Source organism: Trachemys scripta, chromosome 13, assembly GCF_013100865.1.
Source record: "Trachemys scripta elegans isolate TJP31775 chromosome 13, CAS_Tse_1.0, whole genome shotgun sequence".
Lineage (NCBI taxonomy): Eukaryota > Metazoa > Chordata > Testudines > Emydidae > Trachemys > Trachemys scripta.
Genome location: NC_048310.1, coordinates 7301886 through 7322090, shown reverse-complemented (window position 1 = coordinate 7322090; position 20205 = coordinate 7301886). Strand labels below are relative to the sequence as shown.

Sequence of the window (20205 nt, the reverse complement as noted above, 5' to 3'; positions counted from 1 at the left end):
GGGGGGGGGGGGGGGGTAGTTTGGTGCCTGCAGGGATCTTCCTGCAGGGTTAGTTTGTTTTCTGGTGCTGCTGAATGTTAACAGAAAAACCGCAGCACTCTACTTGCCTGAAGGGGCCCAGACAAGCACCACCACACTGCCCCCCCCCCAACTGGCTGAGATTGGCCAGGCTTCTGCAGCACTCTACAAGCTATGCTTGGTATGTTGGAAAGCACGGACGGCGCTGAAGCTTACCATGGCCGCATGCAAGCCGAATTCTGTTGCCCAGACCTGTGATTGATCTCTAGCAGCAAAGCCACAGGCACTCAGCATTAAGAGGCAAAATGCGACCTTGCACAGAAATCACATGTGCTATGTAATGTGAACAGTGTTGGTCACCGTGAAAGAGTATAAGCATTGTTCTGCAAAATGTAGCTTTTAAAACAATTCTCTCTTTTTTCCCCTCCCTACAGCAGCTGCAAATTCCTCAAGCCTCCCTCCTCCATCCCGAAGGTTATCACAGATAAGGCGTCGTAAGAAGAAGACGCGGGAGGACATGTTTTCTGAAATTATGCAATCCAGCAGGAGTGACAGAGCTCATCTGAATGAGTGGAAGGAAACAGTTTCAAAGTATAGGAAAGAAGTCAGTGAACGTGAGGAGAGGAGGGACCAACGTGAGGAGAGGAGGGACCAACGTGAGGAGAGGAGGGACGATCGAGATGAGAGATGGCGGCAGGAAGACCAGAGGATGAAGGATGCAACGCTGGGGCTGCTCCGGCGTCTGGTGGAGGTTCAGGAACGGCTGCTGGAAAACAGACTGCCGCTTCAGCCCCTGTTCCACCCTCCCCCCTCCCCATGTTCCGTATCCTCCTCACCCAGACGTGTAAGAACGCGGGGGGGGAGGCTCCGTACACCTTCCCATTCCACCCCAGTGGACAGCCCAAGCAAAAGGCTGTCATTTTTTTAACCTTTTCTTTGTGGCTTTTTCCTTCCCAGCAATCCTCCTCCCAAATACCACCCGGGTTCCCTCCCTCTTTTTCTAATCTATTAATAAAGAATAAATGATTTTTAAATGATAGTGACTTTATTTGGTTTGAAAGAAAGCTGGGGGAAGGGGCAGGGTGGGTTCCTTACAGAAAATCAGTCAGTAAAGGGGGAGGGTATTCATGAAGGAGAAACAAACAGATATTTCACACGGTAGCCTGGCCAGCCATGAAACTGGTTTTCAAAGCTTCTCTGATGCACAGCGCTTCATGGTGTGATCTTCTAATCGCCCTGGTGTCTGGCTGCGCGTAATCAGCAGCCAGGCGATTTGCCTCAGCCTCCCACCCCGCCATAAAGGTCTCCCCCTTACTTTCACAGAGATTGTGGAGCACACAGCAAGCAGAAATAACAATGGGGAGATTTCTTTGGCTGAGGTCAGAGCGAGTCAATAATGAACGCCAGCGGCCTTTTAAACGGCCAAATGCACATTCTACCACCATTCTGCATTTGCTTAGCCTGTAGTTAAACAGCTCCTGACTCCTGTCCAGGCTGCCTGTGTATGGCTTCATAAGCCATGGCATTAAGGGGTAGGCTGGGTCCCCAAGAATAACTATGGGCATTTCAACATCCCCAACGGTTATTTTCTGGTCCGGAAAGTAAGTCCCTTGCTGCAGCCCTTTAAACAGAGTAGTGTTCCTGAAGACGCGAGCGTCATGAACCCTTCCCGCCCAGCCCGCGTTGATGTTGGTGAAACGTCCCTTGTGATCCACAAGTGCTTGCAGCACCATTGAAAAGTACCCCTTGCGGTTTATGTACTCGGTGGCTTGGTGCTCCGGTGCCAAGATAGGGATATGGGTTCCGTCTATTGCCCCACCACAGTTAGGGAATCCCATTGCAGCAAAACCATCCACTATAGCCTGCACATTTCCCAGAGTCACTAACTTTCGTAGCAGCACCTGAGTGATTGCTTTGGCTACTTGCATCACAGCAGCCCCCACAGTAGATTTGCCCACTCCAAATTGATTCCCGACTGACCGGTAGCTGTCTGGCGTTGCAAGCTTCCACAGGGCTATCGCCACACGCTTCTCAACTGTGAGGGCTGCTCTCATCTTGGTATTCTGGCGTTTCAGGGCAGGGGACAGCAAGTCACAAAGTTCCATGAAAGTGCCCTTACGCATGCGAAAGTTCCGCAGCCACTGGGAATCGTCCCAGACCTGCAACACTATGCGGTCCCACCAGTCTGTGCTTGTTTCCCGGGCCCAGAATCGGCGTTCCATGGATAGAATCTGCCCCATTAACAACATGATCTCCAAAGCACCGGGGCCTGTGGTTTCACTGAATTCTGTATCCGTGTCTGTGTCCATGTCCTCATCATGCTGCCGCTGCCTCCTCTCCTCGTTTTTCTGGTCCTGGCTGAGCATAAACTCCACGAGAACGCGCGAGGTGTTTGCAATATTCATGAGTGCTGTCTTGACCTCAGCGGGCTCCATGCTTGCCGTGGTATGGAGTCTGCAGTGTTCACCCACCCAAGAAAAAAGGCGCGAAAATGGTTGTCTGCCGTCCGTTGCTTTCATGCAGGGAGGGAGGGAGGGAGGGAGGGAGGAAGTGAGACTGTACCCAGAACCACCTGCGACGATGTTTTTTTGTCCCATCAGGCACTGGGATCTTAACCCACAATCCCAATGGGCGCGGGAGACTGCGGGAACTATGGGATAGCTATGGATTTGCTACCCACAGTGCAACGGTGCAGAAATCGACGCTAGCCCCGGTACTTGGACGCACACCACCGAATTACTGTGCTAGTGTGGCCGCACTCATTTCGACTTTATACAACCTGTATCTCAAATCCGAATTATCTAAATTCGGATTAATCCCGTAGTGTAGACATACCCTAAAAGATTGAGGAAAATAAATTCCATTGACTTGTAGTATTTGTGCTCCTAAATCCTTCATGTGCTCTGAGAAACCTCCCCAAAGTGTCTCAACAGCAGATCTGAGCAATCTCTGAAAAGCTACTTCTCTAAGTGAGTTACAATTTCATGACAACAGCACCCCACTAAAGATATCCGACTCTCAAGTGATCTTCTGAACCTTTACCTTCTAAATACAGAATCTCTTGTTATCACTCTCTCTTTCTCACACTTACCCAACACACTGTTTCCAAAGGACTGTGCACACATTATTCATCTGCTACGGAACTGACCAAAAATTTACCTCAGCAATAGATCAGCCCTCTACCAGGAAACCCCTGGGGTAAAGGGTTGATTTTTTAGCTTCACAGATGGAACAGTTTGAAGTATGAAAACTCAGAGAGTCAGATTTTAACTAGATGGACTCCCTAACTGAACTTCTCAGCAATGAGCATGCCTACATGGTGCAGCGGTGAACAGAGAAGCTCTCTCATGATACATCTGATTTTTCCTCTTGACAGGCAGAGCTGCTGTATTTAATTCTATTACTCCTGCACTGCCAACTAAGGTTTTAATCCCTCATCTCAGCAGACAGGCAGTAAAAGGAGCCCCTCTTGCCATAATTACAAGAAAACAAGGCACGCAAGCATGGCTGATATTTAATATCAGGCCCAACTTCACACAGGTCTCAGCACCCTGTGAGAGCTGTGAAGAACGTGAAGGCTGCTTGCTTTATTCCAGACTGGGCCATCAAAATGCAACCTGAGGGGTCAGACATGGCATAGGAAGAACAAGGACACAGTGGCCCAAATCTTGCCATGTGCTAAGGAGTGGGGAGCTGAGGGTTGTTTATTATCTCGTAACCTTGGCACACAGACAGAAATGGTCCTTCACGCACTCCGTTGTGTTTGGCTATTGCAGCACATATGGTGCGGCAAAGCAACCAATAGTGCTCCAGTATTACAGAGGTCTCCCAACAAGGTGGTTGTATAGTCTGAGTACTGAGCCGGTCCAGTGAACTGGAGTCTGAAGCCAGGCCTTACCCAGTGGTCGAAGAGGTTCCTTTTGATTGTGCGATGCACAACACAAATCTGTGTGAGATGATTTTCAAGGGGCAGCCCAAGGGCCAAGGGCAGCCCATACCTGACAGTCTCCCTGCATCAGCCAGAGGAGGATAAATTTGGTCCGCTACAAGTTTTACCAAGGGCAAATTCAAACCACAAGTTATTTCTATCCATTAGAAAAACCTCAAGGACAGAAATTGCCGTTGATCAGCCAGCTTTGTTTTTCCCAATACCTGTAAAATTATACCCAAGTGGGCGCCTTAGGGGTCATATCCCAGCTCCCATCATGACCACACAGATCACAAAGATTTGGGACCTGACAGTAACGCCACACCCTGCTGTGCCTCACGTGCATTTAGATGGACATGCAAGTGACAAACTCTTTCCAGCCAGGCTGGAAGGGACGCTGTTACCTCCTGCCTTCCTCCTGACATTCGATGGTGATCTGTCTGGTTGCACTTCGTGGAGAATTCGTCCTTCTTTACGATCTGCAGTTATTGGGGAGAGTCGGTGAGCTCAAGTTAGCAGCAGGCTGATGTAACAACGTAACAAAGGCTGCCTCAAACAGAACCCTAACACGACACGCTGGACGGCAAGATTTACGCAGTTTGCCAGCCCCTCCTGGCTGCAATGACAAGGCAGCGGGACTCGATAGGTGACCGCTAAAGATAATGGAGGCCAAGTGCTTCAGCCTCTTAATGCAGCAGCTCCATGCTCTGAGGAAAGGGAGCGAGTGGGCATCATTCCAAGGGAGAATCCCAATGTCAAGCTGCCTTCTGCAATTGAGTCTCATTTCAAGCAGCAGGATCTCCCTAGAGTTTGTTCCTTATACATCCCACCTACCCCACGGCTTATCCCAAGTACCCTCCCCAAGGCCCCTACAGGAGATGACTGGTCACAGTGCATACTTGGACACGTCAGTACATGGGACCATTTTTATACACCCCTTCCCTTGACTCCCCGACGCTGGCTGATCCATCCTCACCAATGCAGGGGCACCAGCTGAAAGCAAGGCCTCAATGTGCGATCAGCCTAGAGATCAGAACTGACCAGGACATGGCCTAAACCAGTGGCTCTCAACTTTTCCAGACTTCTGTTCCCCTTTCAGGCGTCTGATTTGTCTTGCGTACCCCCAAGTTTCACCTTAAAAACTCCTTGCTTACAAACTCAGTCATAAAAATGCAAAAAAGTCTCACAACACACGATTGCTGACTTTCTCATTTTTACTATAGAATTAGAAATCAATTGGAATGTAAATATTGTAGTTACATTTCAGTGTATAGTATATAGAGCAGTATAAAAAAAATCATTGTCGGTCTGAAATTTTAGTTTGTGCTGACTTTGCTAGCGTTTTTTGTGTAGCTTTTTGTAAGACTAGATGAGTTGAAGTATCCCCTGCGGTACGCGTACCTCTGGTTGAGAGCCACTGGCCTAAACGATCCCTTGCGGTCACTAAAGGAAAGCCGATTGAGAGATGGACAGAAAAAAGCCTTGCGCGTGACCCATCACGGTAGTGATGTCACATTCTCTACCACTGGGTATTTTTGCTTACAGGCTCGTGGAATACAAACTCTTCCTCAGCGCATGGTGCCAAGGTTAAACAGCCAGACTCACCTGTGTGTGGGGAGGGGAGAGAGGCACAGGCTGGAGCTCACCTGGATATGGCCATTGTGGGGCCCCTTGTGGCCGTACATACACTCGACAGTCGCACTTTTCCTCTCCATTAAGTGAATCCGGAAGAGGGGCTTGAACCTCATTGGGTCATCCACGTGAGGGTCATGAGGGGGCAAGTACATCCAGCCAATGATAAACAAGCCATCTACCTGTGAAGAGGTGGGAGAAGCAAATGGAGTCAATGCTCCCCTGTCTTCATTCATTGGGCAGCAGCTGTTGCCTCAGCCCCAGAACCTCTCCAGTTAGGGAGTAAGGTGGCTCTCCCCCAAGGCACTGAGGAGCTGTTCTCAACAATCAGATGCATTTCCAGTGCTAGATAGCTGCTTTCCGGTGCCCAGATCCCAGCCCAAATAGACACAGTGCAGCCTCTGTGAGGGGGAAGAACCACCCTTTATAGGGCTTTGTTTCATGGGATAAGCATTCACGTCTATTACTGCAAGCAGCTTGATGCCAGATACGCATTGGGCTCTGGAGAGCGAGATTATGCTGAGGCTAGTCAAGCGCTAATTCGTTTGTGACGAGCTCATGCTGCCAGTGATTCTCTTACAGGGAGGACTTCTAATCTCCATAATTATGTCTGGCTTTTGGATGATGAACTATGTGTGCTATTACTCACTGCCAGTAAGGAAAGCCATGATCCCCTTCACTTGCTAAGACGCGTGAAAGAGCCAGCCTTTCTTCCCCCCGTCTTCCTGCAAACCTCATTGAATCCTCACCCCACAAAGGGAAAGCGGCTTTGAAGAGCAAGTATTCTGTACTGGAGATTTCTCTCAAAGACATAAGGAGAGATCGGCACTGCGGTCTCTCTTCACAAGCTAGCCGTAGTGAACCACTAAACCGGTGGAACTCCTTGTCAGGGAATGTTGTGATGGCAAAAACCATAACTGGGTTCAAAAAAAAAGAACTAGATAAGTAATTGAGGGCTATTAGCCAAGATGGTCAGGGATGCAACCCCATGCTTGGGGCGACCCTAAACATCTGACTGCCAGAAGCCATGAGAGAGAGACGGGGTGGATCACTCCGTAACTGCCCTCCCCCTGTACACTCCCCGTGGAGCTCTGGTATGGTCACACTGCTGCAGCCAGATGCCCTTGATATCAGGCTCTGGAACACACATTTCTACAAGAGAGGCTTGCGCTCAAAGCTTAACAAACTCAATGGGTTTAGTATGTTAAACCGGCCAAACCATGCTCCTTGGTGCAGAGGTGCCGGAGGATATCAGAGGGCATCAGGCAAGCCTCTATCCTCAGCCTCTCAGAGTAATCCCAATAATCCGAAATCCAGAGAGGCAAAGGACATTCAGCAGCTCTTCTGCTTCTCTAGACTTGGTCTCACTGTGATCCTAACCCAAAGCTCATTGAAGTCAGTGGAAACATTCCCATTGAATTCAGTGGCTTTGGATCAGCCCCTCTGTCAGTATCATGTCTGACGTACTGCTCTTCAGGGACTAGTCACTATGCAGGTAAACGTATCAAATACTGTGGCAACGAGGCTATGAGGCAGACCTGCATAGGCAGCGTCTTTACCAAACTCTTCCTAATGCAACGCAGTGAATGCCAACTTATGCCAAAAGGCAGAAACATAAAAGTTTTAAAGGAGCTTGTATGAAATTGTTGCCAGAAGCTGATGCAACAAACCTCTGGGACATCTCTGTACTCACCACCACGTTCAGCAGTCCCCCGTATGGCCCAATGTCTGGCTGCCACAGTCCCAAGATGTGTCGGTATCGGTGCAGCACTAGGGAACAGGAGACAAAGCAAGACATTTCACAATGAACGCAGCAAGAGGGATTTGAGGGGAGATGAGGAGGCTGCCATAAAACTACACAGATTGTTGACTGACACCCCCTCAAACAGGGGCCTTTCTGGGGTTGGGAGAGAGAATCCCAGTTCTCCCAAACCCAGTGAGAGGGGCCAATTCTGAAGACTTTCAAAAAGCTGTTACATGAAGCCGACTGCAAACGCACACTATTCTCCTGCACAGCTTCACGCCCGGCCGGGAGCAGTGGCAAGAGGTAGTTTTTCAAGGATTTACGAAGGCAGAGATCCAAGGACCAACTAGCAAATAACTTTCCATCAGAAAATCCTCTCATTGAGATCTGTCGATAGGCATCACATGCTCTGCTTGGAGCCTACAAGTGCAGGCTATCCACCTCCCTGACCACAAGATGTTCTCGACACCAGAAACCTCCGATTTCATAGAGGTGTGAATGCGGGGGAGGATCTGAAACTTATAAGTAGGGGAGAGCAGGGAAAGCAAACAGCGTTTGCTTTAAGAGACCATCCCCTTCTTGTCCTACCAGACAGACGCACTCCCCTGCCTCCACTTAAGCACCTAATCCTCGTTGGATTCAGCCATTAAGATGGCAGCACACATGCCCCATAGTTCCTGAGCACAGCATCCAGAAGACTGGGTGTCATTACAGATTCAATACCTACAGAGGACCTTGGAGAAATCTCAGTAGGTTACCGCATTTCAACATTTCCTCAAAGCTGCTCCCAAGCATCGTGTACTGGAGCATATCTTGTACTTTGGCTCCTCATCTCGGAGCTAGTTAAGATTTAAAGCTTACCGAAAAAGGGGGCAGAAGTAGGAAAGTTTTCCACAAACTGCAAACACAAGTGATTCTTTGAACACTGATACATACAGCCTGCTGCAGACAGGAGTCATACGGAACTGAAGGTATCCACTACATCATATGCCTGCCTTCCGTGGAGAATACAGATCTGTTCATCTCAGATTCTAAAGATAAGCAACAGCTGACCCATAATAAGAGAGTATATTTAATGGCCTGACGTGAACAAAGGACAGAGGACTGGAAGGGACCTCCTGGGTCACCACGTCCAGCCCCCTCCATCGCAGGAAGCGGTGCCATCGTAGGAATAGAGAGGTTATTTTACCTCTGTATTTGGCACTGGTATGGCCACAGCTGGAATCCTGCATCAAGTTCTGGTGTTCACAATTGAAGGATGTTGATAAACTGGAGAGGGTTCAGAGAAGAGCCATGAGAATGATTAAGGGATTAGAAAACCTGCCTGATAGTGATAAACTCAAGGAGTTCAACCTGTGTAGCTTAACAAAGAGAAGGTTAAGGGGTGACTTGATCTGTAAGTATCTACATGGGAAACAAATATTTTATAATGGGCTCTTCAGCCTAGCAGAGGAAGGTCTAACACGATCCAATGGGTGGAAGTTGAAGCTAGACAAATTCAGCCTGGCAGTTTTAATTTACCTAGGCCAGACTGAGCTGGAGTGAATCCTGTTACTGGAGGAGTTTAAGCCCAAAGTGGACGTGTTAAAAAGTAATTGTATAGAACGAAACAAGAATATTTTCATTATTTAAATGCCAAAGCAAACAGCCGTATCTGGGATCTAGGACACTGCCGAGGGCTGTTTAAATCCCAAACAGCCCCATGGCTAGGGAAGAACTGGAAAGTGACACAGGAGAAACGAGAAGCAGGAATGATTGGCCCAGTGTCACTCAGCCCATGGAGTCAAGCGCAAATAGCAAACTGCATGAAGGATACGAAGTGGATCCGATTTAAACTAGTCGCAGTGCAGTTACTATGCACATACCATTTAATACACAAGAAACCCCACTCACTGATACCTGCCTCCTCCACCCTGTTTGTGTACCCAGCTGATAAATGCCAGTGGCTTTTAAGATTAGAATTGAAAACCTGACAGCGGCTGAACGCAGGCAGCACTGAACCGGAGGAAGAACAGCTCTTCCATTAGAACCATCTTCCGGGTTAATGCTACAAATAACAGTCTTGTCTTAATGCCAGACTTTTAAATACAAGAAAGTGCCTGTCCAAAAGAGGAGAGATTCATACTGAACAGGGTTCGTAAACTCCGTTTCTGGGTAATCAGCCAGCTCCAGATTAGTTCAAGGCCATGTTTGCTTCGGGAAAGTGGCTGAGTCATAGCAACATCCAGATCAGTGAGTCTGACACAATCACCCTTGAACTTGGATTAAAGTCTGTTCAGCCGGCCAACGGCAGGCGAATCTAACCGAGCCGTCAGAGGCTTAGGTGCCCTTCTCTCGCCAGTAACGTGAAGAGCTTTTTAACAGCTGTTCAGAGCCAGAAAACTCCCTAATCAGCTGAATGGGAATAGACTGTTCGCAGACAGAACCTGCAACCTGAGCAGCATTGAAAGCTAACTGCAGTCTCCCCACCCTCTCCCTGGAACTTTGCCTCCAAAGGGGGTTGTTGGAAAGTGTCTCAGGTGGAGAGCGGATGGTCTGCATCTTGGGGGGTGGGAGAGGAGGGGCTTTGTATTTTTTAAAAGAAAGTCTCCAGGAAAATGCCAACCTTTGGGCTTCCTACCGTGATGGCTTCATTTCAGATTTTGAGCAACGCTGCAATGCCTGAGCCTGTCAGCTCAGCAGGTGCATTCCCTGCCGTCAAGACCTGGTCAGTTACAGCTCTGACTCCGACAAATGAGGGAGATTAGGGGTGAGCCTGCCAGCTCTCTCCCAATTCTGATGGAAGAACCATACCTCTCTCCTTTCCAGTGGGCTCCCCTGCTCTCTTTGTGCCTCCAAAGAGGTGGGGGAGATAGAGATGCTCCTTAAGAAGGGGTCCCTTTGGGATATAGGCTCCTCTCCCAATCAAGGGGATCTGTGTAGGGATTTCCTTCTGGTTGTCCTGGGCCAGGGTCAGCTTTTCTGGCTCTAATGCATGCTGCCCCTAGTCAGGAGAGGTTACCTCCAGTAGGGTGATGGATATGTCCAGTCTCGGCAGCTCATTCAGGTAGCCAACAATGGGTGGCCAATTAACATCAGCTGTGGCAATGTCTGCAACAGAGGACTTGTCTACACGGGGACACTATTGTGAAGTGAGCTGGAGTGAGAGTTTAAAGCAGGTTAGCTATTTCCTCATGTAGACAAACCCAAGGATGCATCTGCTGGAAACTGACCATGACCCACCATTCACAGGACATCAGGCAGCCATCAGATAGGAGGCCATTTGAAAAAGGGATTGTATTCAGTCAGGGAAGGGGCAGGAGGAGGCACAGTCCCCCAACTCCCTTAGGAGGGAGTTTGCTTTGGCAAGCTCCAATAACAGTGTTATCCAGCTATGATGAGATAAGAGAAATATAGAGAATGCTACTGAGTCCATCCCATGCAATTCAACCGAGCGAGATCTACGCAGCTGGGACATGCCCCGGAGAACAGCACAGCGATGCTGTTATAGCCCTGGAGATATTCTTCAGAAGGGGATGGGGACCACTTCAGATGCCATGAACACTAACTAAATATTCTCTCATCACCAGCATCTGGCTTCTACCACCTGGTGACTTTAAACACAAATACTAGGTACTGGAGTTTTCTGCGAAATCTGCAATCTCCAGAGCGAGGGGAGTTGGGAATGAATGAAGGGAAGCTAAATCATGACCTGTCACATGATTGTCACAATGACCCGTCACAGCTGTGTCTGCAATTCTTTAAGGCTCACCTATAGAGGAAACAGGCATTCGACGTCGGTAATTTGGAGGGGTGGGAGAACAACCAAGAAGTTCACCATTGGAGAAACAGCCTGAAAGGCAACTTCAGAGCTGCTGAAAACGACACACTCGCTATATCAGTTATTCACTAAATCAGTAAAGCAATTCTGATTCCTGCTGGGCAGCTTGGTGTCCCCGTTTCACTTCATTCCAGGTGGAGAACTGGGCTGGTGGGTGCATCAGAGGGTCCAACTCAGACATGACCACCACAGATTCCCGTTATGAAACAGTCACTGCTTTGCCAGGCTACTTCACTCATCCTAGCTCACGTGAAGTCATCAGCTCCAGGGCTGCTTCAAACCCTCGTAGGCTGAAACCCAACGGCTGCCTTTAAGGCTTTAGTGCAGGTGAGTCCATAGCATCCACACCACATGTTAGCACATGCCATGAAACCGCACTCCCAAGCGCCAGTGAGTTAGTAACACCATCCTGCATTACCCTCCTCTGCATAATAACCATGCTATCACCCCCAGACTGATAACAGAGGTGGCTTTAGACATACCCCCCCAGGACAAAGCAAAACGGGTTTCTCTCACTCGATTTCATTCATTAAATCAAAGTCCCACCATGTTCCAGACCCAGAGCATTAGACCCTCGGGCCTTGCTATTCTTCTCTTAACCACAATGAGAGTTCTGTACACTCCTGGAGAAAGGACTCTTTGTAGCTGCTCCACTGGAGATGTACATCACAGGCTCTGAAATACTATGGAGACCTGCTCTCTTTAGAGCTGTTTGCAGCGCAGGGCACAGAAAGGTATTCTGGCATCCTGGGAAGTGTGCTAACAGAGCAGAGGATAGTACTGGGACTCAAATTTTGCAACAATAAAGGCTGAATTGGTAGTTTTCCGATAGCACAAGGATGGCACTTGATTTGGATAAAGTGACATAGGTGGCCATGGACTAGCTAAGCTTAGCAAAATACCGGGGGGTGGGGTTCGTTTTGGTTTTTTGTTTGTCTTTTTTACAGTTTTGACTGTTATCAATATTTTTAAGCTTCTTTTTATTTGTATCTGTTAAAATTTTCACAACCGTACAAAATTTTGGGTTTTAAGCATTTTTCATCAAGTTAAATTTTCACAGTCACAGGAAATTATGAGGAGGGTCGGACAATCTTTATTTAATGACAACAGATGTTGAGATTCAAAAAACTACACTGCAAGTTAACACACAAAATGTCAACATCACATGTCAAAATATACAGAGTAAATACCCTTCAGTCAAACTAAGAAATTCTCAAGCAGCCTTTTTTCTTACTTTGCCTATCTGTACATTTCTATCAGCATCATTGGAAATATTTTTTCATTGGTTTGCCTGCAGATGGTAGATCATTTACCAATAAAACACTAACCTTTCCAAGCCTAACTACAGCACAGAACTCGGGGTTATGTTTGGACTGCAGGCTGCACTAGAAGGCACCAAAGTAAAGGTGATCTCTAATGTACTGCCTGTGAGCCAACCACAGCTGATTACTCCAGGGTCACTCAGTGTTTTCAGGTTTCAGAGTGGTAGCCGTGTTAGTCTGTATCGGCAAAAGCAATGAGAAGTCCTTGTGGCACCTTAGAGACTAACAAATTTATTTGGACATAAGATTTCGTGGGCTAAAACCCACTTCATCAGATGCATGGAGTGGAAGATACAGTAGGAAGATATAGAGATATATCTATATCTATACACACACACAGTACATGAAAAGATGGGAGTTACCTTACCAAGTGGGGGGTCCATTCTAATGAGACAATTCAATAAAAGTGAAAGTGGGCTATTATCAACTGGAGGAAAAATCACTTTTATAGTGGTAATCAGGGTGGCCCATTTCAAACAGTTGACAAGAAAGTGAGAGTAACAGTAGGGGGAAATTAGCATGGGGAAATTAGTTTCTGCAGTGACCAATCCATTCCCAATGCCTACTGTATTTTCCACTCCGTGCATCTGATGAAGTGGGTTTTAGCCCACGAAAGACTGTTAGTCTCCAAGGTTCTACAAGGACTCCTCGTTGTTTTTTCAGTATTTTCACTAAGCTACATGCACCCAAGGAAACTCGAGTTTAAAGGTCCGATGAGCAGTGGGATCATGGGGCTTTCTAGGATCATTTTGATTCCTAAACAGGTTCAGATTTTCATGGTGTACATAAGCGGAGACCCCCCAGCGCTCATTCACACACCGGCAGAGTTCACATTCTATCAAGGTTACATTTCAGGAGGAGGATAGGTTGATCAATGGCTATTAGCCAAGATGCTCTGGGACGCAAACCCACGCTCTGAGTCCCTAAACCTCTGACTGCCAGAAGCTGAGACTGGATGACAGAGGATGGATCACTCAATTGTCCTGTTCCATTCATTCCCTCTGAAGCATTTGGCACTGGGCACTGTCCAGAGACAGGACACTGGGCTAGACAGCGTCATTGTATGACCCAGTATAGCCGTTCTTATGAAACTTCCCTTTGTGAAGACTAAATAAAAATCCTGAAGTCCAGAGTGCTTTTTATTTTATGGGGGGGGGGAGGGAGCAAGAAGGAATTCCCCTCTGTAAATGACATGCCTCCAGCAGTGATTCCTGGGCTGTTGAAGTCCAGTGATCTCCCACCTAGATATCAGAGAGAGGGGACTACAGTTCAGAGAAATCTATGGGAAGCTTTCAGAACTGACAACACTCTGCCCACACCCAAGAAAAAGCTAACGGATAACACTCATATTCCTAGTTTTGTCTATCTAGGGAAGTGGTTCTCAGCTTGCGGACCAGTCAGCACACAGCTGTGGTCCATGGGACATCCTCAGGGCCATGTAGGTAGTATTGGATGTGGCCCACAATGGTAAATAGGTTGAGAACCGTGGCTCTAGAGCCTATTAGTGTCATTTCTGAAGCTGGATGGAGTTGGTCCCAAGAGCAATGCAAGCAGCTCTCCTTCTTCCCCTAATGGTAAGCTGGAATGTGTTATCTCCACAGTACAAGCCCACTGCCCTGGAAAGCATCTGCTACCTGTGCCTAGTTAGTTTCCACCAGTGCCAACCCTGGAAAGGATGCTCGCCTAACTCCAAGCACTTCACCAGAGGGGTGAGTACTATTATCCCTATGTTACAACTACCTAAGGTGTCACCTTAGAGGGTCAGAACAAAGTGCATGAGAACCAAGTCATAGGAAAGCCTGGGTGATAGCTCTCCTTATTCTGCCCCCGAGGTAGTTGCTCGCAGTAACTTCACACGCCATGCAGCGCCTCGTGTGTGCTCAGTGCAGAAAGCATTTGCTAATGGGAGGTACGTACGGCAGGTGTAAACATCTCTGTACTCCATGTGTTCGTAGTCGGGAAGGATTTTCATAAAACGGCCCGACTTCACTCGTGGATTTATACCTGGACAGACACAGCAGGGTAAGTACCAGAGAAGTTGATTCCCCTCTGACCATCACATAACGTTAATCTGAACCAACCAGACAGGAAGGTCAAGTCCCTTGTTGACTTAAGGCTCACTTCTTCAGCCCCCAGCCCAGATCAGCCACTCAGAAGAATTCGGCACATTTTACGATTCCCTCATAAGTTATCGATGTCACCAAACAAATTCCGAGTGAAGTCTGAGCTTATCTCAGTCTATGCAGGACAAGAGCAACCAAAGGCTTTTTGCTCTTTTCACTCTTCAATCCAGCTCATTGTTTTCAAAACACCATCTAGCATCGGTTTCATTATGCCCTCTAAATTCTTGGGTTTGGCTTTATTCCCCATTGTCTTAGTGGAGCATGTAGAATAGAACAAACATTCATTGTTTGCACCTTCAAGCCTGAATTCTGCCAACAGTTCCAAATAAATATTGCTGTAACTGAAGAGTTCTGCATGGCACTAGAGACCGAGGACACGCCGCCGGGCAAGCCTTGCAGGAAAGTACCAGTAGGTTTGTAAACAGAGATGTTTGTTGAATCTATACTGATGGCAAGCCAAGGATTTCATATCCCGGCAAACCAGGGTAAGGTTCAGGAAAGGAGGAATGAGCTGACCAATGGTCTGACTCTGCAGAAGTCTGGAGAAATGCACAGGTCAGGATTCAGAAGTGTGGTAAGAGATTCTTTATTTACAAATGGAATAGAGTCTATGGCATGCTTTCTAAAGGGAAAACACTATGTTCTACGGTGCTAATGCTCACCAAGGACCTATTGCAGAGGAAGGAGACTAAAGATGTTAAACATATTAAGAGGTACTTTGAAGTGTAAAGAAGCAGTGGGAAAAGTTGCAAAAACAGGACCATATCAGGTACATGATTAATAGATAATTTGTAACTATACCACCATTCTGGCTATGATGAAAGCCACACTGCACAGCAAAGAAGGGTCTGACGTGACTGAGGTTTCCTTACAGACATTTTCAAAGCATTGCATACACTCGAGTTCCCCTGCATGGTCTCCCAGAGAGATAAGTTGTACCATTCCCATTTTACAGATAGGGAAACTGAGGCCTGGGGAGGTGAAGTTACTTGGGTCAAGGCCACACAGCAATGGTCTCAGAGCTGGGATCAGAATTCAGGATTCCGGGCTCCCAACACGAGGTTCAATGCACCAGGCTACCACCGCCTCTGACAGTCAGATAAAGCACAAGGTCCATTTGAAAAGAGCCAGACATCCTGGGGCCAGCAAAGCGCACTCAGGACTCTCACTCTGGTGACCTATGAAGACAAACGCTTTCATTTTTAACAAGCTGAGCCCTGCTTCTTGTAAAGGGCCGCGGGACTGTCAGGGCCGGCTCTGGCTTTTTTGCCGCCCCAGGCAAAAAAGCCTCCCGCCGCCCCCCCCGGAGCGTGGCAAGGAAGGACGGCGAGCCCGGCCGGGGCTCCGCTCTCCCCAACCGGCTGGAGCGCCGGGAGGAGGGCGGAGAGTCCGGCCGCGGCCCCGCTCTCCCCGACCGGCCGGAGCCGGAGCACTGCGCCGCGCCGCCCCCCTGCAGGTGCCGCCCCAAGCACAAGCTTGGTGGGCTGGTGCCTGGAGCCAGCCCTGGGGACCGTAGACCAACCACTGGAGCCAATGGTTTGTCACTACTGATTTTCTAAAGATCCTGGGTTGTTCCATCCCTTCTAGACTGATTCAGCATCAGCCTTTGGGACCCAGGAAACGCCTGGGTCCCAAGGACAGATCAATTCACTACTGCGGGGCTTGTGTCATCCAGGCTGCTGCCGGTGCTGTCGCAAGCGCTCTCCCAGCTGGTACCTGCAGCTGAACCAGCTCCTGTGATAAACAGCCAATGTAGCCTCTGACCCGTTAGCACGAGAGGCAGCTTGAGCTTGCTAAGCAGGGGACTCCTATATTCAAATGCCAGTTCGGGGTCAAGTCCCTAATCTGCCTGTTCTCCCCCACCCCCCGTAAAATGGGGATGAAACTCCCCTACCTCCCAGGGGGCTTGTGCTGACCAAGGCATTTGTGTTTGTAAAGCACTCGCATGCAAGTGGCAACATTCATCATAACACATGGGCTGCGGCTGCTTATTTGGAGAGGTGTCCTGGAGACTAGTTGTGACGCTGTATGGAATCTGGGGGACACTCGAGGATATTATGAATATCATTATAAAAGTGTAATGAGTTAGGCCATGTAAGGTATCTGCAAAAACGTTATAATTTGCCAAATATGATCATCTCATGTACGTGTTTGTATTATGAGTTATAGATAAATACGTCTGTCTGTTTTTCAAACTTGTGCTAGGCTTTGCGTGACACCCCCAGACAGTTTGGCATAAGCACTACCTAGCCTGCTTGATGGCCCATTAAGGACCATCAGCTGTACAACTGACCCATTGAGAGAAGGCAGATACACCTTATGACTCAGCAAGGCACACAGGGACATGCCTATGGACAGAACTCTAAAGCTCTTAAGCCCTGTGCTGGGCAGCTTGTGTTTGAAACAAAGGAAGCACAGGCCGAATGGCAAAAGACTATGAAGGGCAGCTGTATCTTCTCCATGTCTTCAATCGTGTTTCTTACCTCTGAAGGAACTTTGCTACAAACTGATGCTCTGAACAAAGGACTGAATGACCCATCCGAGCTGTGGATGTGTCCCAGAGGGACTTGCAAGCCAGCAAAGTCACCAATACTGCTAGGAACCTGATATATGGACTCTGAAGTCTTTGGATGTATGTGACTGTTTTACCATTTAACATCTCTCTTCTTTCTTTATAATAAACCTTTCGTTTTCGACACTAAAGGATTGGCTGGCAGAGTGGTATTTTGGGTAAGATCCAAACCTATACTGACCTGGTAACATGGCTGACCCTTTGGGGTGAGAAGAACATTCTGTATATGTGAGCAGAGTTATTTTAAATAACTTCTCAGTGAACCGGACCTAGGTGGTGATTGGGAGCCAGAGAACTGGAATGCAATAAAGGGGGCGGTGTGATTTCTTTTTTGCTTCTTGATAACCAGTGTGGAGGATGAGAAGCACAGTTTGAGTCTGGTTGGGGAGTTTAACTTCAGTGTTACCCACCAGTCTTGGGAATATCTGCTCTCCCTTTTGCAGCCTGCTCTGACCTTGGCATTTCCAGTGAGGGCTACCCCAGGTACCACGGATCACACAAGTGTCAGCACTTCTGTATAGACCCAGGACAGTCGGGTCCCCTTTCTCCTGCATGAGGTGGTTTGGAATGTAGGGGGCAGGGTGATGAGAGTAAAGGAACAGATAACCTCCCCATCCCCCTCTGTGTGTGTCAAGTTGCAATAGGTGTTCCACAGAGAATCATTGCCCTGACCTTCCCCTAAGGGGAAGCCCAGGCACAGTAGAGTGATGGTGGACAGAAGCTGCTTACACTGGGGGAAAGGCGCGGAACATTGTTTCAGAGGACCATACAAAGATAAAGCCTGCTCTGATGAATACAGGTTACCCACTGGCCAGAAAGGGGCAAACCAAACAGTTGAAGATACTTTTAAAATCCTACTGACAGATTAAAAACTGTCCTCAGATTTGGGTGAGCGGTTACCAGTTGCTAAACACGCTAGCCACAAACTAATAGCTATTTCCAGAAACCCTCAGGCTAGGTCTACACTACCCGCCTGAATCGGCAGGTAGAAATCGACCTCTCGGGGATCGCGACAATCGATCCCCGAATCGACGCTCTTACTCCACCAGCGGAGGTGGGAGTAAGCGCCGTCGACAGGAAGCCGCAGAGGTCGATTTTGCCACCGTCCTCACAGCGGGGTAAGTCGGCTGCGATACGTCGAATTCAGCTACGCTATTCACATAGCTGAATTTGCGTATCTTAAATAGACTCCCCCCTGTAGTGTAGATGTAGCCTCAGACTCTCTGGTTTCTTCCAATCAAAGGGGTATTGAGAGGCAACAGCGATTCTTGATATCTGTCTGGCATTAAAGTGCTGTGGTAGTCAAACTCGTTACAGCTTTAGAGATGAAATCTCTGCCACAAAATACAGAGTCTGTTTCAAACGCCCAGGATAAAGATTCAGTGCAAATTCACTTTTAAAAATGGAACTAAACAAGAACAGGAGCATACAGACCTGCACTGACTTCACTACTTACGTTTGGCATAGACATCTCGACAGGACACTCCTGTGATCTCCAGTTTCCGTAAGTTCTCGCAGACACCATACTCTGCAGTGACAGACAGAAAGAGGTTAAGAGGTAATAAAATGAGTGATTGTGTGAAAAGGTTTTGGCCTGTCCACAGAGCTCCAGGTTACCTACAACTGCAGCAAGAATTTAGGCAGCTTTAAATTCAATCCAATCTATTTTATTTAAAGAACAATCTTGCAAATTGCTGTATTTGTTAGCAAATATTCTTGTTGCTGTTCCCCAGAAGCACTAGAGCAGGGGTCGGCAATGTTTGGCACGCAGCTCGCCAGGGTAAGCACCCTAGCGGGCCGGGCCAGTTTATTTACCTGCTGACGCGGCAGGTTCAGCCAATCGCGGCCCCCACTGGCCACGGTTCGCCATCCTGGGCCAATGGGGGTGGCGGGAAGCCGCGGCCAGCACATCCCTCGGCCCGCGCCGCTTCCCGCCACCCCCATTGGCCCGGGACGGCGAACCGCGGTGAGTGGGGCCACGATCGGCCGAACCTGCCGCGTCAGCAGGTAAATAAACTGGCCCGGCCCACCAGGGTGCTCTCCCTGGCGAGCCGAACGTTGCCAACCCCTGCACTAGAGGAAAGTTGGATGGCATTTCTTTCCAGACTAGATTCTCAGATTCCCTAGTACATTTTACAAGTGATGGCTGCTGGCAATATATTGTGACAATTCCTTGCTGATAAATTACAGACACTTACACACAGAATAGGTGGTGGCATGAAGTGGGGAAAATGACCCATCCAAACTGGGAATCTTTGTCAGTAGAGCAAACTATCATTGCAACTAGGACTTATTTACTCCCACTAATTTGTCCAACAAGCAAAAGGGTTTATTAAGACTCACGAAAAATGGCCCCATTTCAGAGTCCTGAAAGATCTACAGCTAAGATTATTTTAAAAGAATAAGTCTGTTTCATAGCCCCAAATTGTTAAGAGAACGTAACGTGTCTGCATGTACAAATACACTTGCCAATAAATCAGACTGAAATTGGTCCATTCTTTGCAGATGCCTTTGACTATTTTGTTTTCAATACGTTCTGTTAGTGATACAGGGATCATAAAAGCCTTTTCAAAATTTTAAAAGTAACTTTAAAGCAGGAAATGAGAGACTTCAGTGCAGGTTCAGAAGGCAAGCATTAAACTTGAATTCCTAAAAATATAGCAGACAGGTACTAGCAAACAATTCAATGAAGAAATCCTGTAACACCAAGGGAAGAGGGAAAAACATATCAAACAGCAACAAAAACAGAGCTTAGTGCCAAAAGCAGATGAGCTGCAGAGACCCTCCTAGTCCTCAGCAGGGAAAATCCACACTCTGAAAACCTCACATGCACCTGCCAAAAATCAGACACCAGATTCCTTTAGCAGAAGATTAAAGTACCTGATAGCTCCCCGCACCTGCTAGATATCTGATACCAAGTAGGTCCTTAAAGAACCCCAGGGAAGCCATCTGATCTGAAACCCACCCTCACACCAGGGACAGTGTCCATCAAGCTTCCTTGAATTTATGATTAACTATTGCTGCCTATTACCGGTATCTATTCCTA

The 20205-nt window shown here is 47.9% G+C and overlaps 1 protein-coding gene across 3 annotated transcripts in view; it reads right to left on the bottom strand.

The window, feature by feature from the left end:
- Positions 1-18855, bottom strand: part of FBXO31 (F-box protein 31) — a 39647-nt gene extending 20792 nt beyond the window's left edge. For 2 of the 3 annotated variants that reach the window (XR_004647972.1, XM_034788240.1), the window contains exons 1-5: positions 18616-18855; positions 14382-14468; positions 7272-7348; positions 5593-5760; positions 4351-4425 (exon numbers count right to left, since the gene is read on the bottom strand). Coding sequence is in view for 2 of the 3 variants with exons in the window: in XM_034788240.1 (XP_034644131.1) it covers positions 4351-4425; positions 5593-5760; positions 7272-7348; positions 14382-14436 (375 nt within the window). In the remaining variant the exon portion in view is untranslated. The remainder of the gene's footprint in view (positions 1-4350; positions 4426-5592; positions 5761-7271; positions 7349-14381; positions 14469-18615) is intronic. The other variant, XM_034788241.1, reaches the window with a different exon arrangement.
- Positions 18856-20205: the final 1350 nt, after the last annotated feature.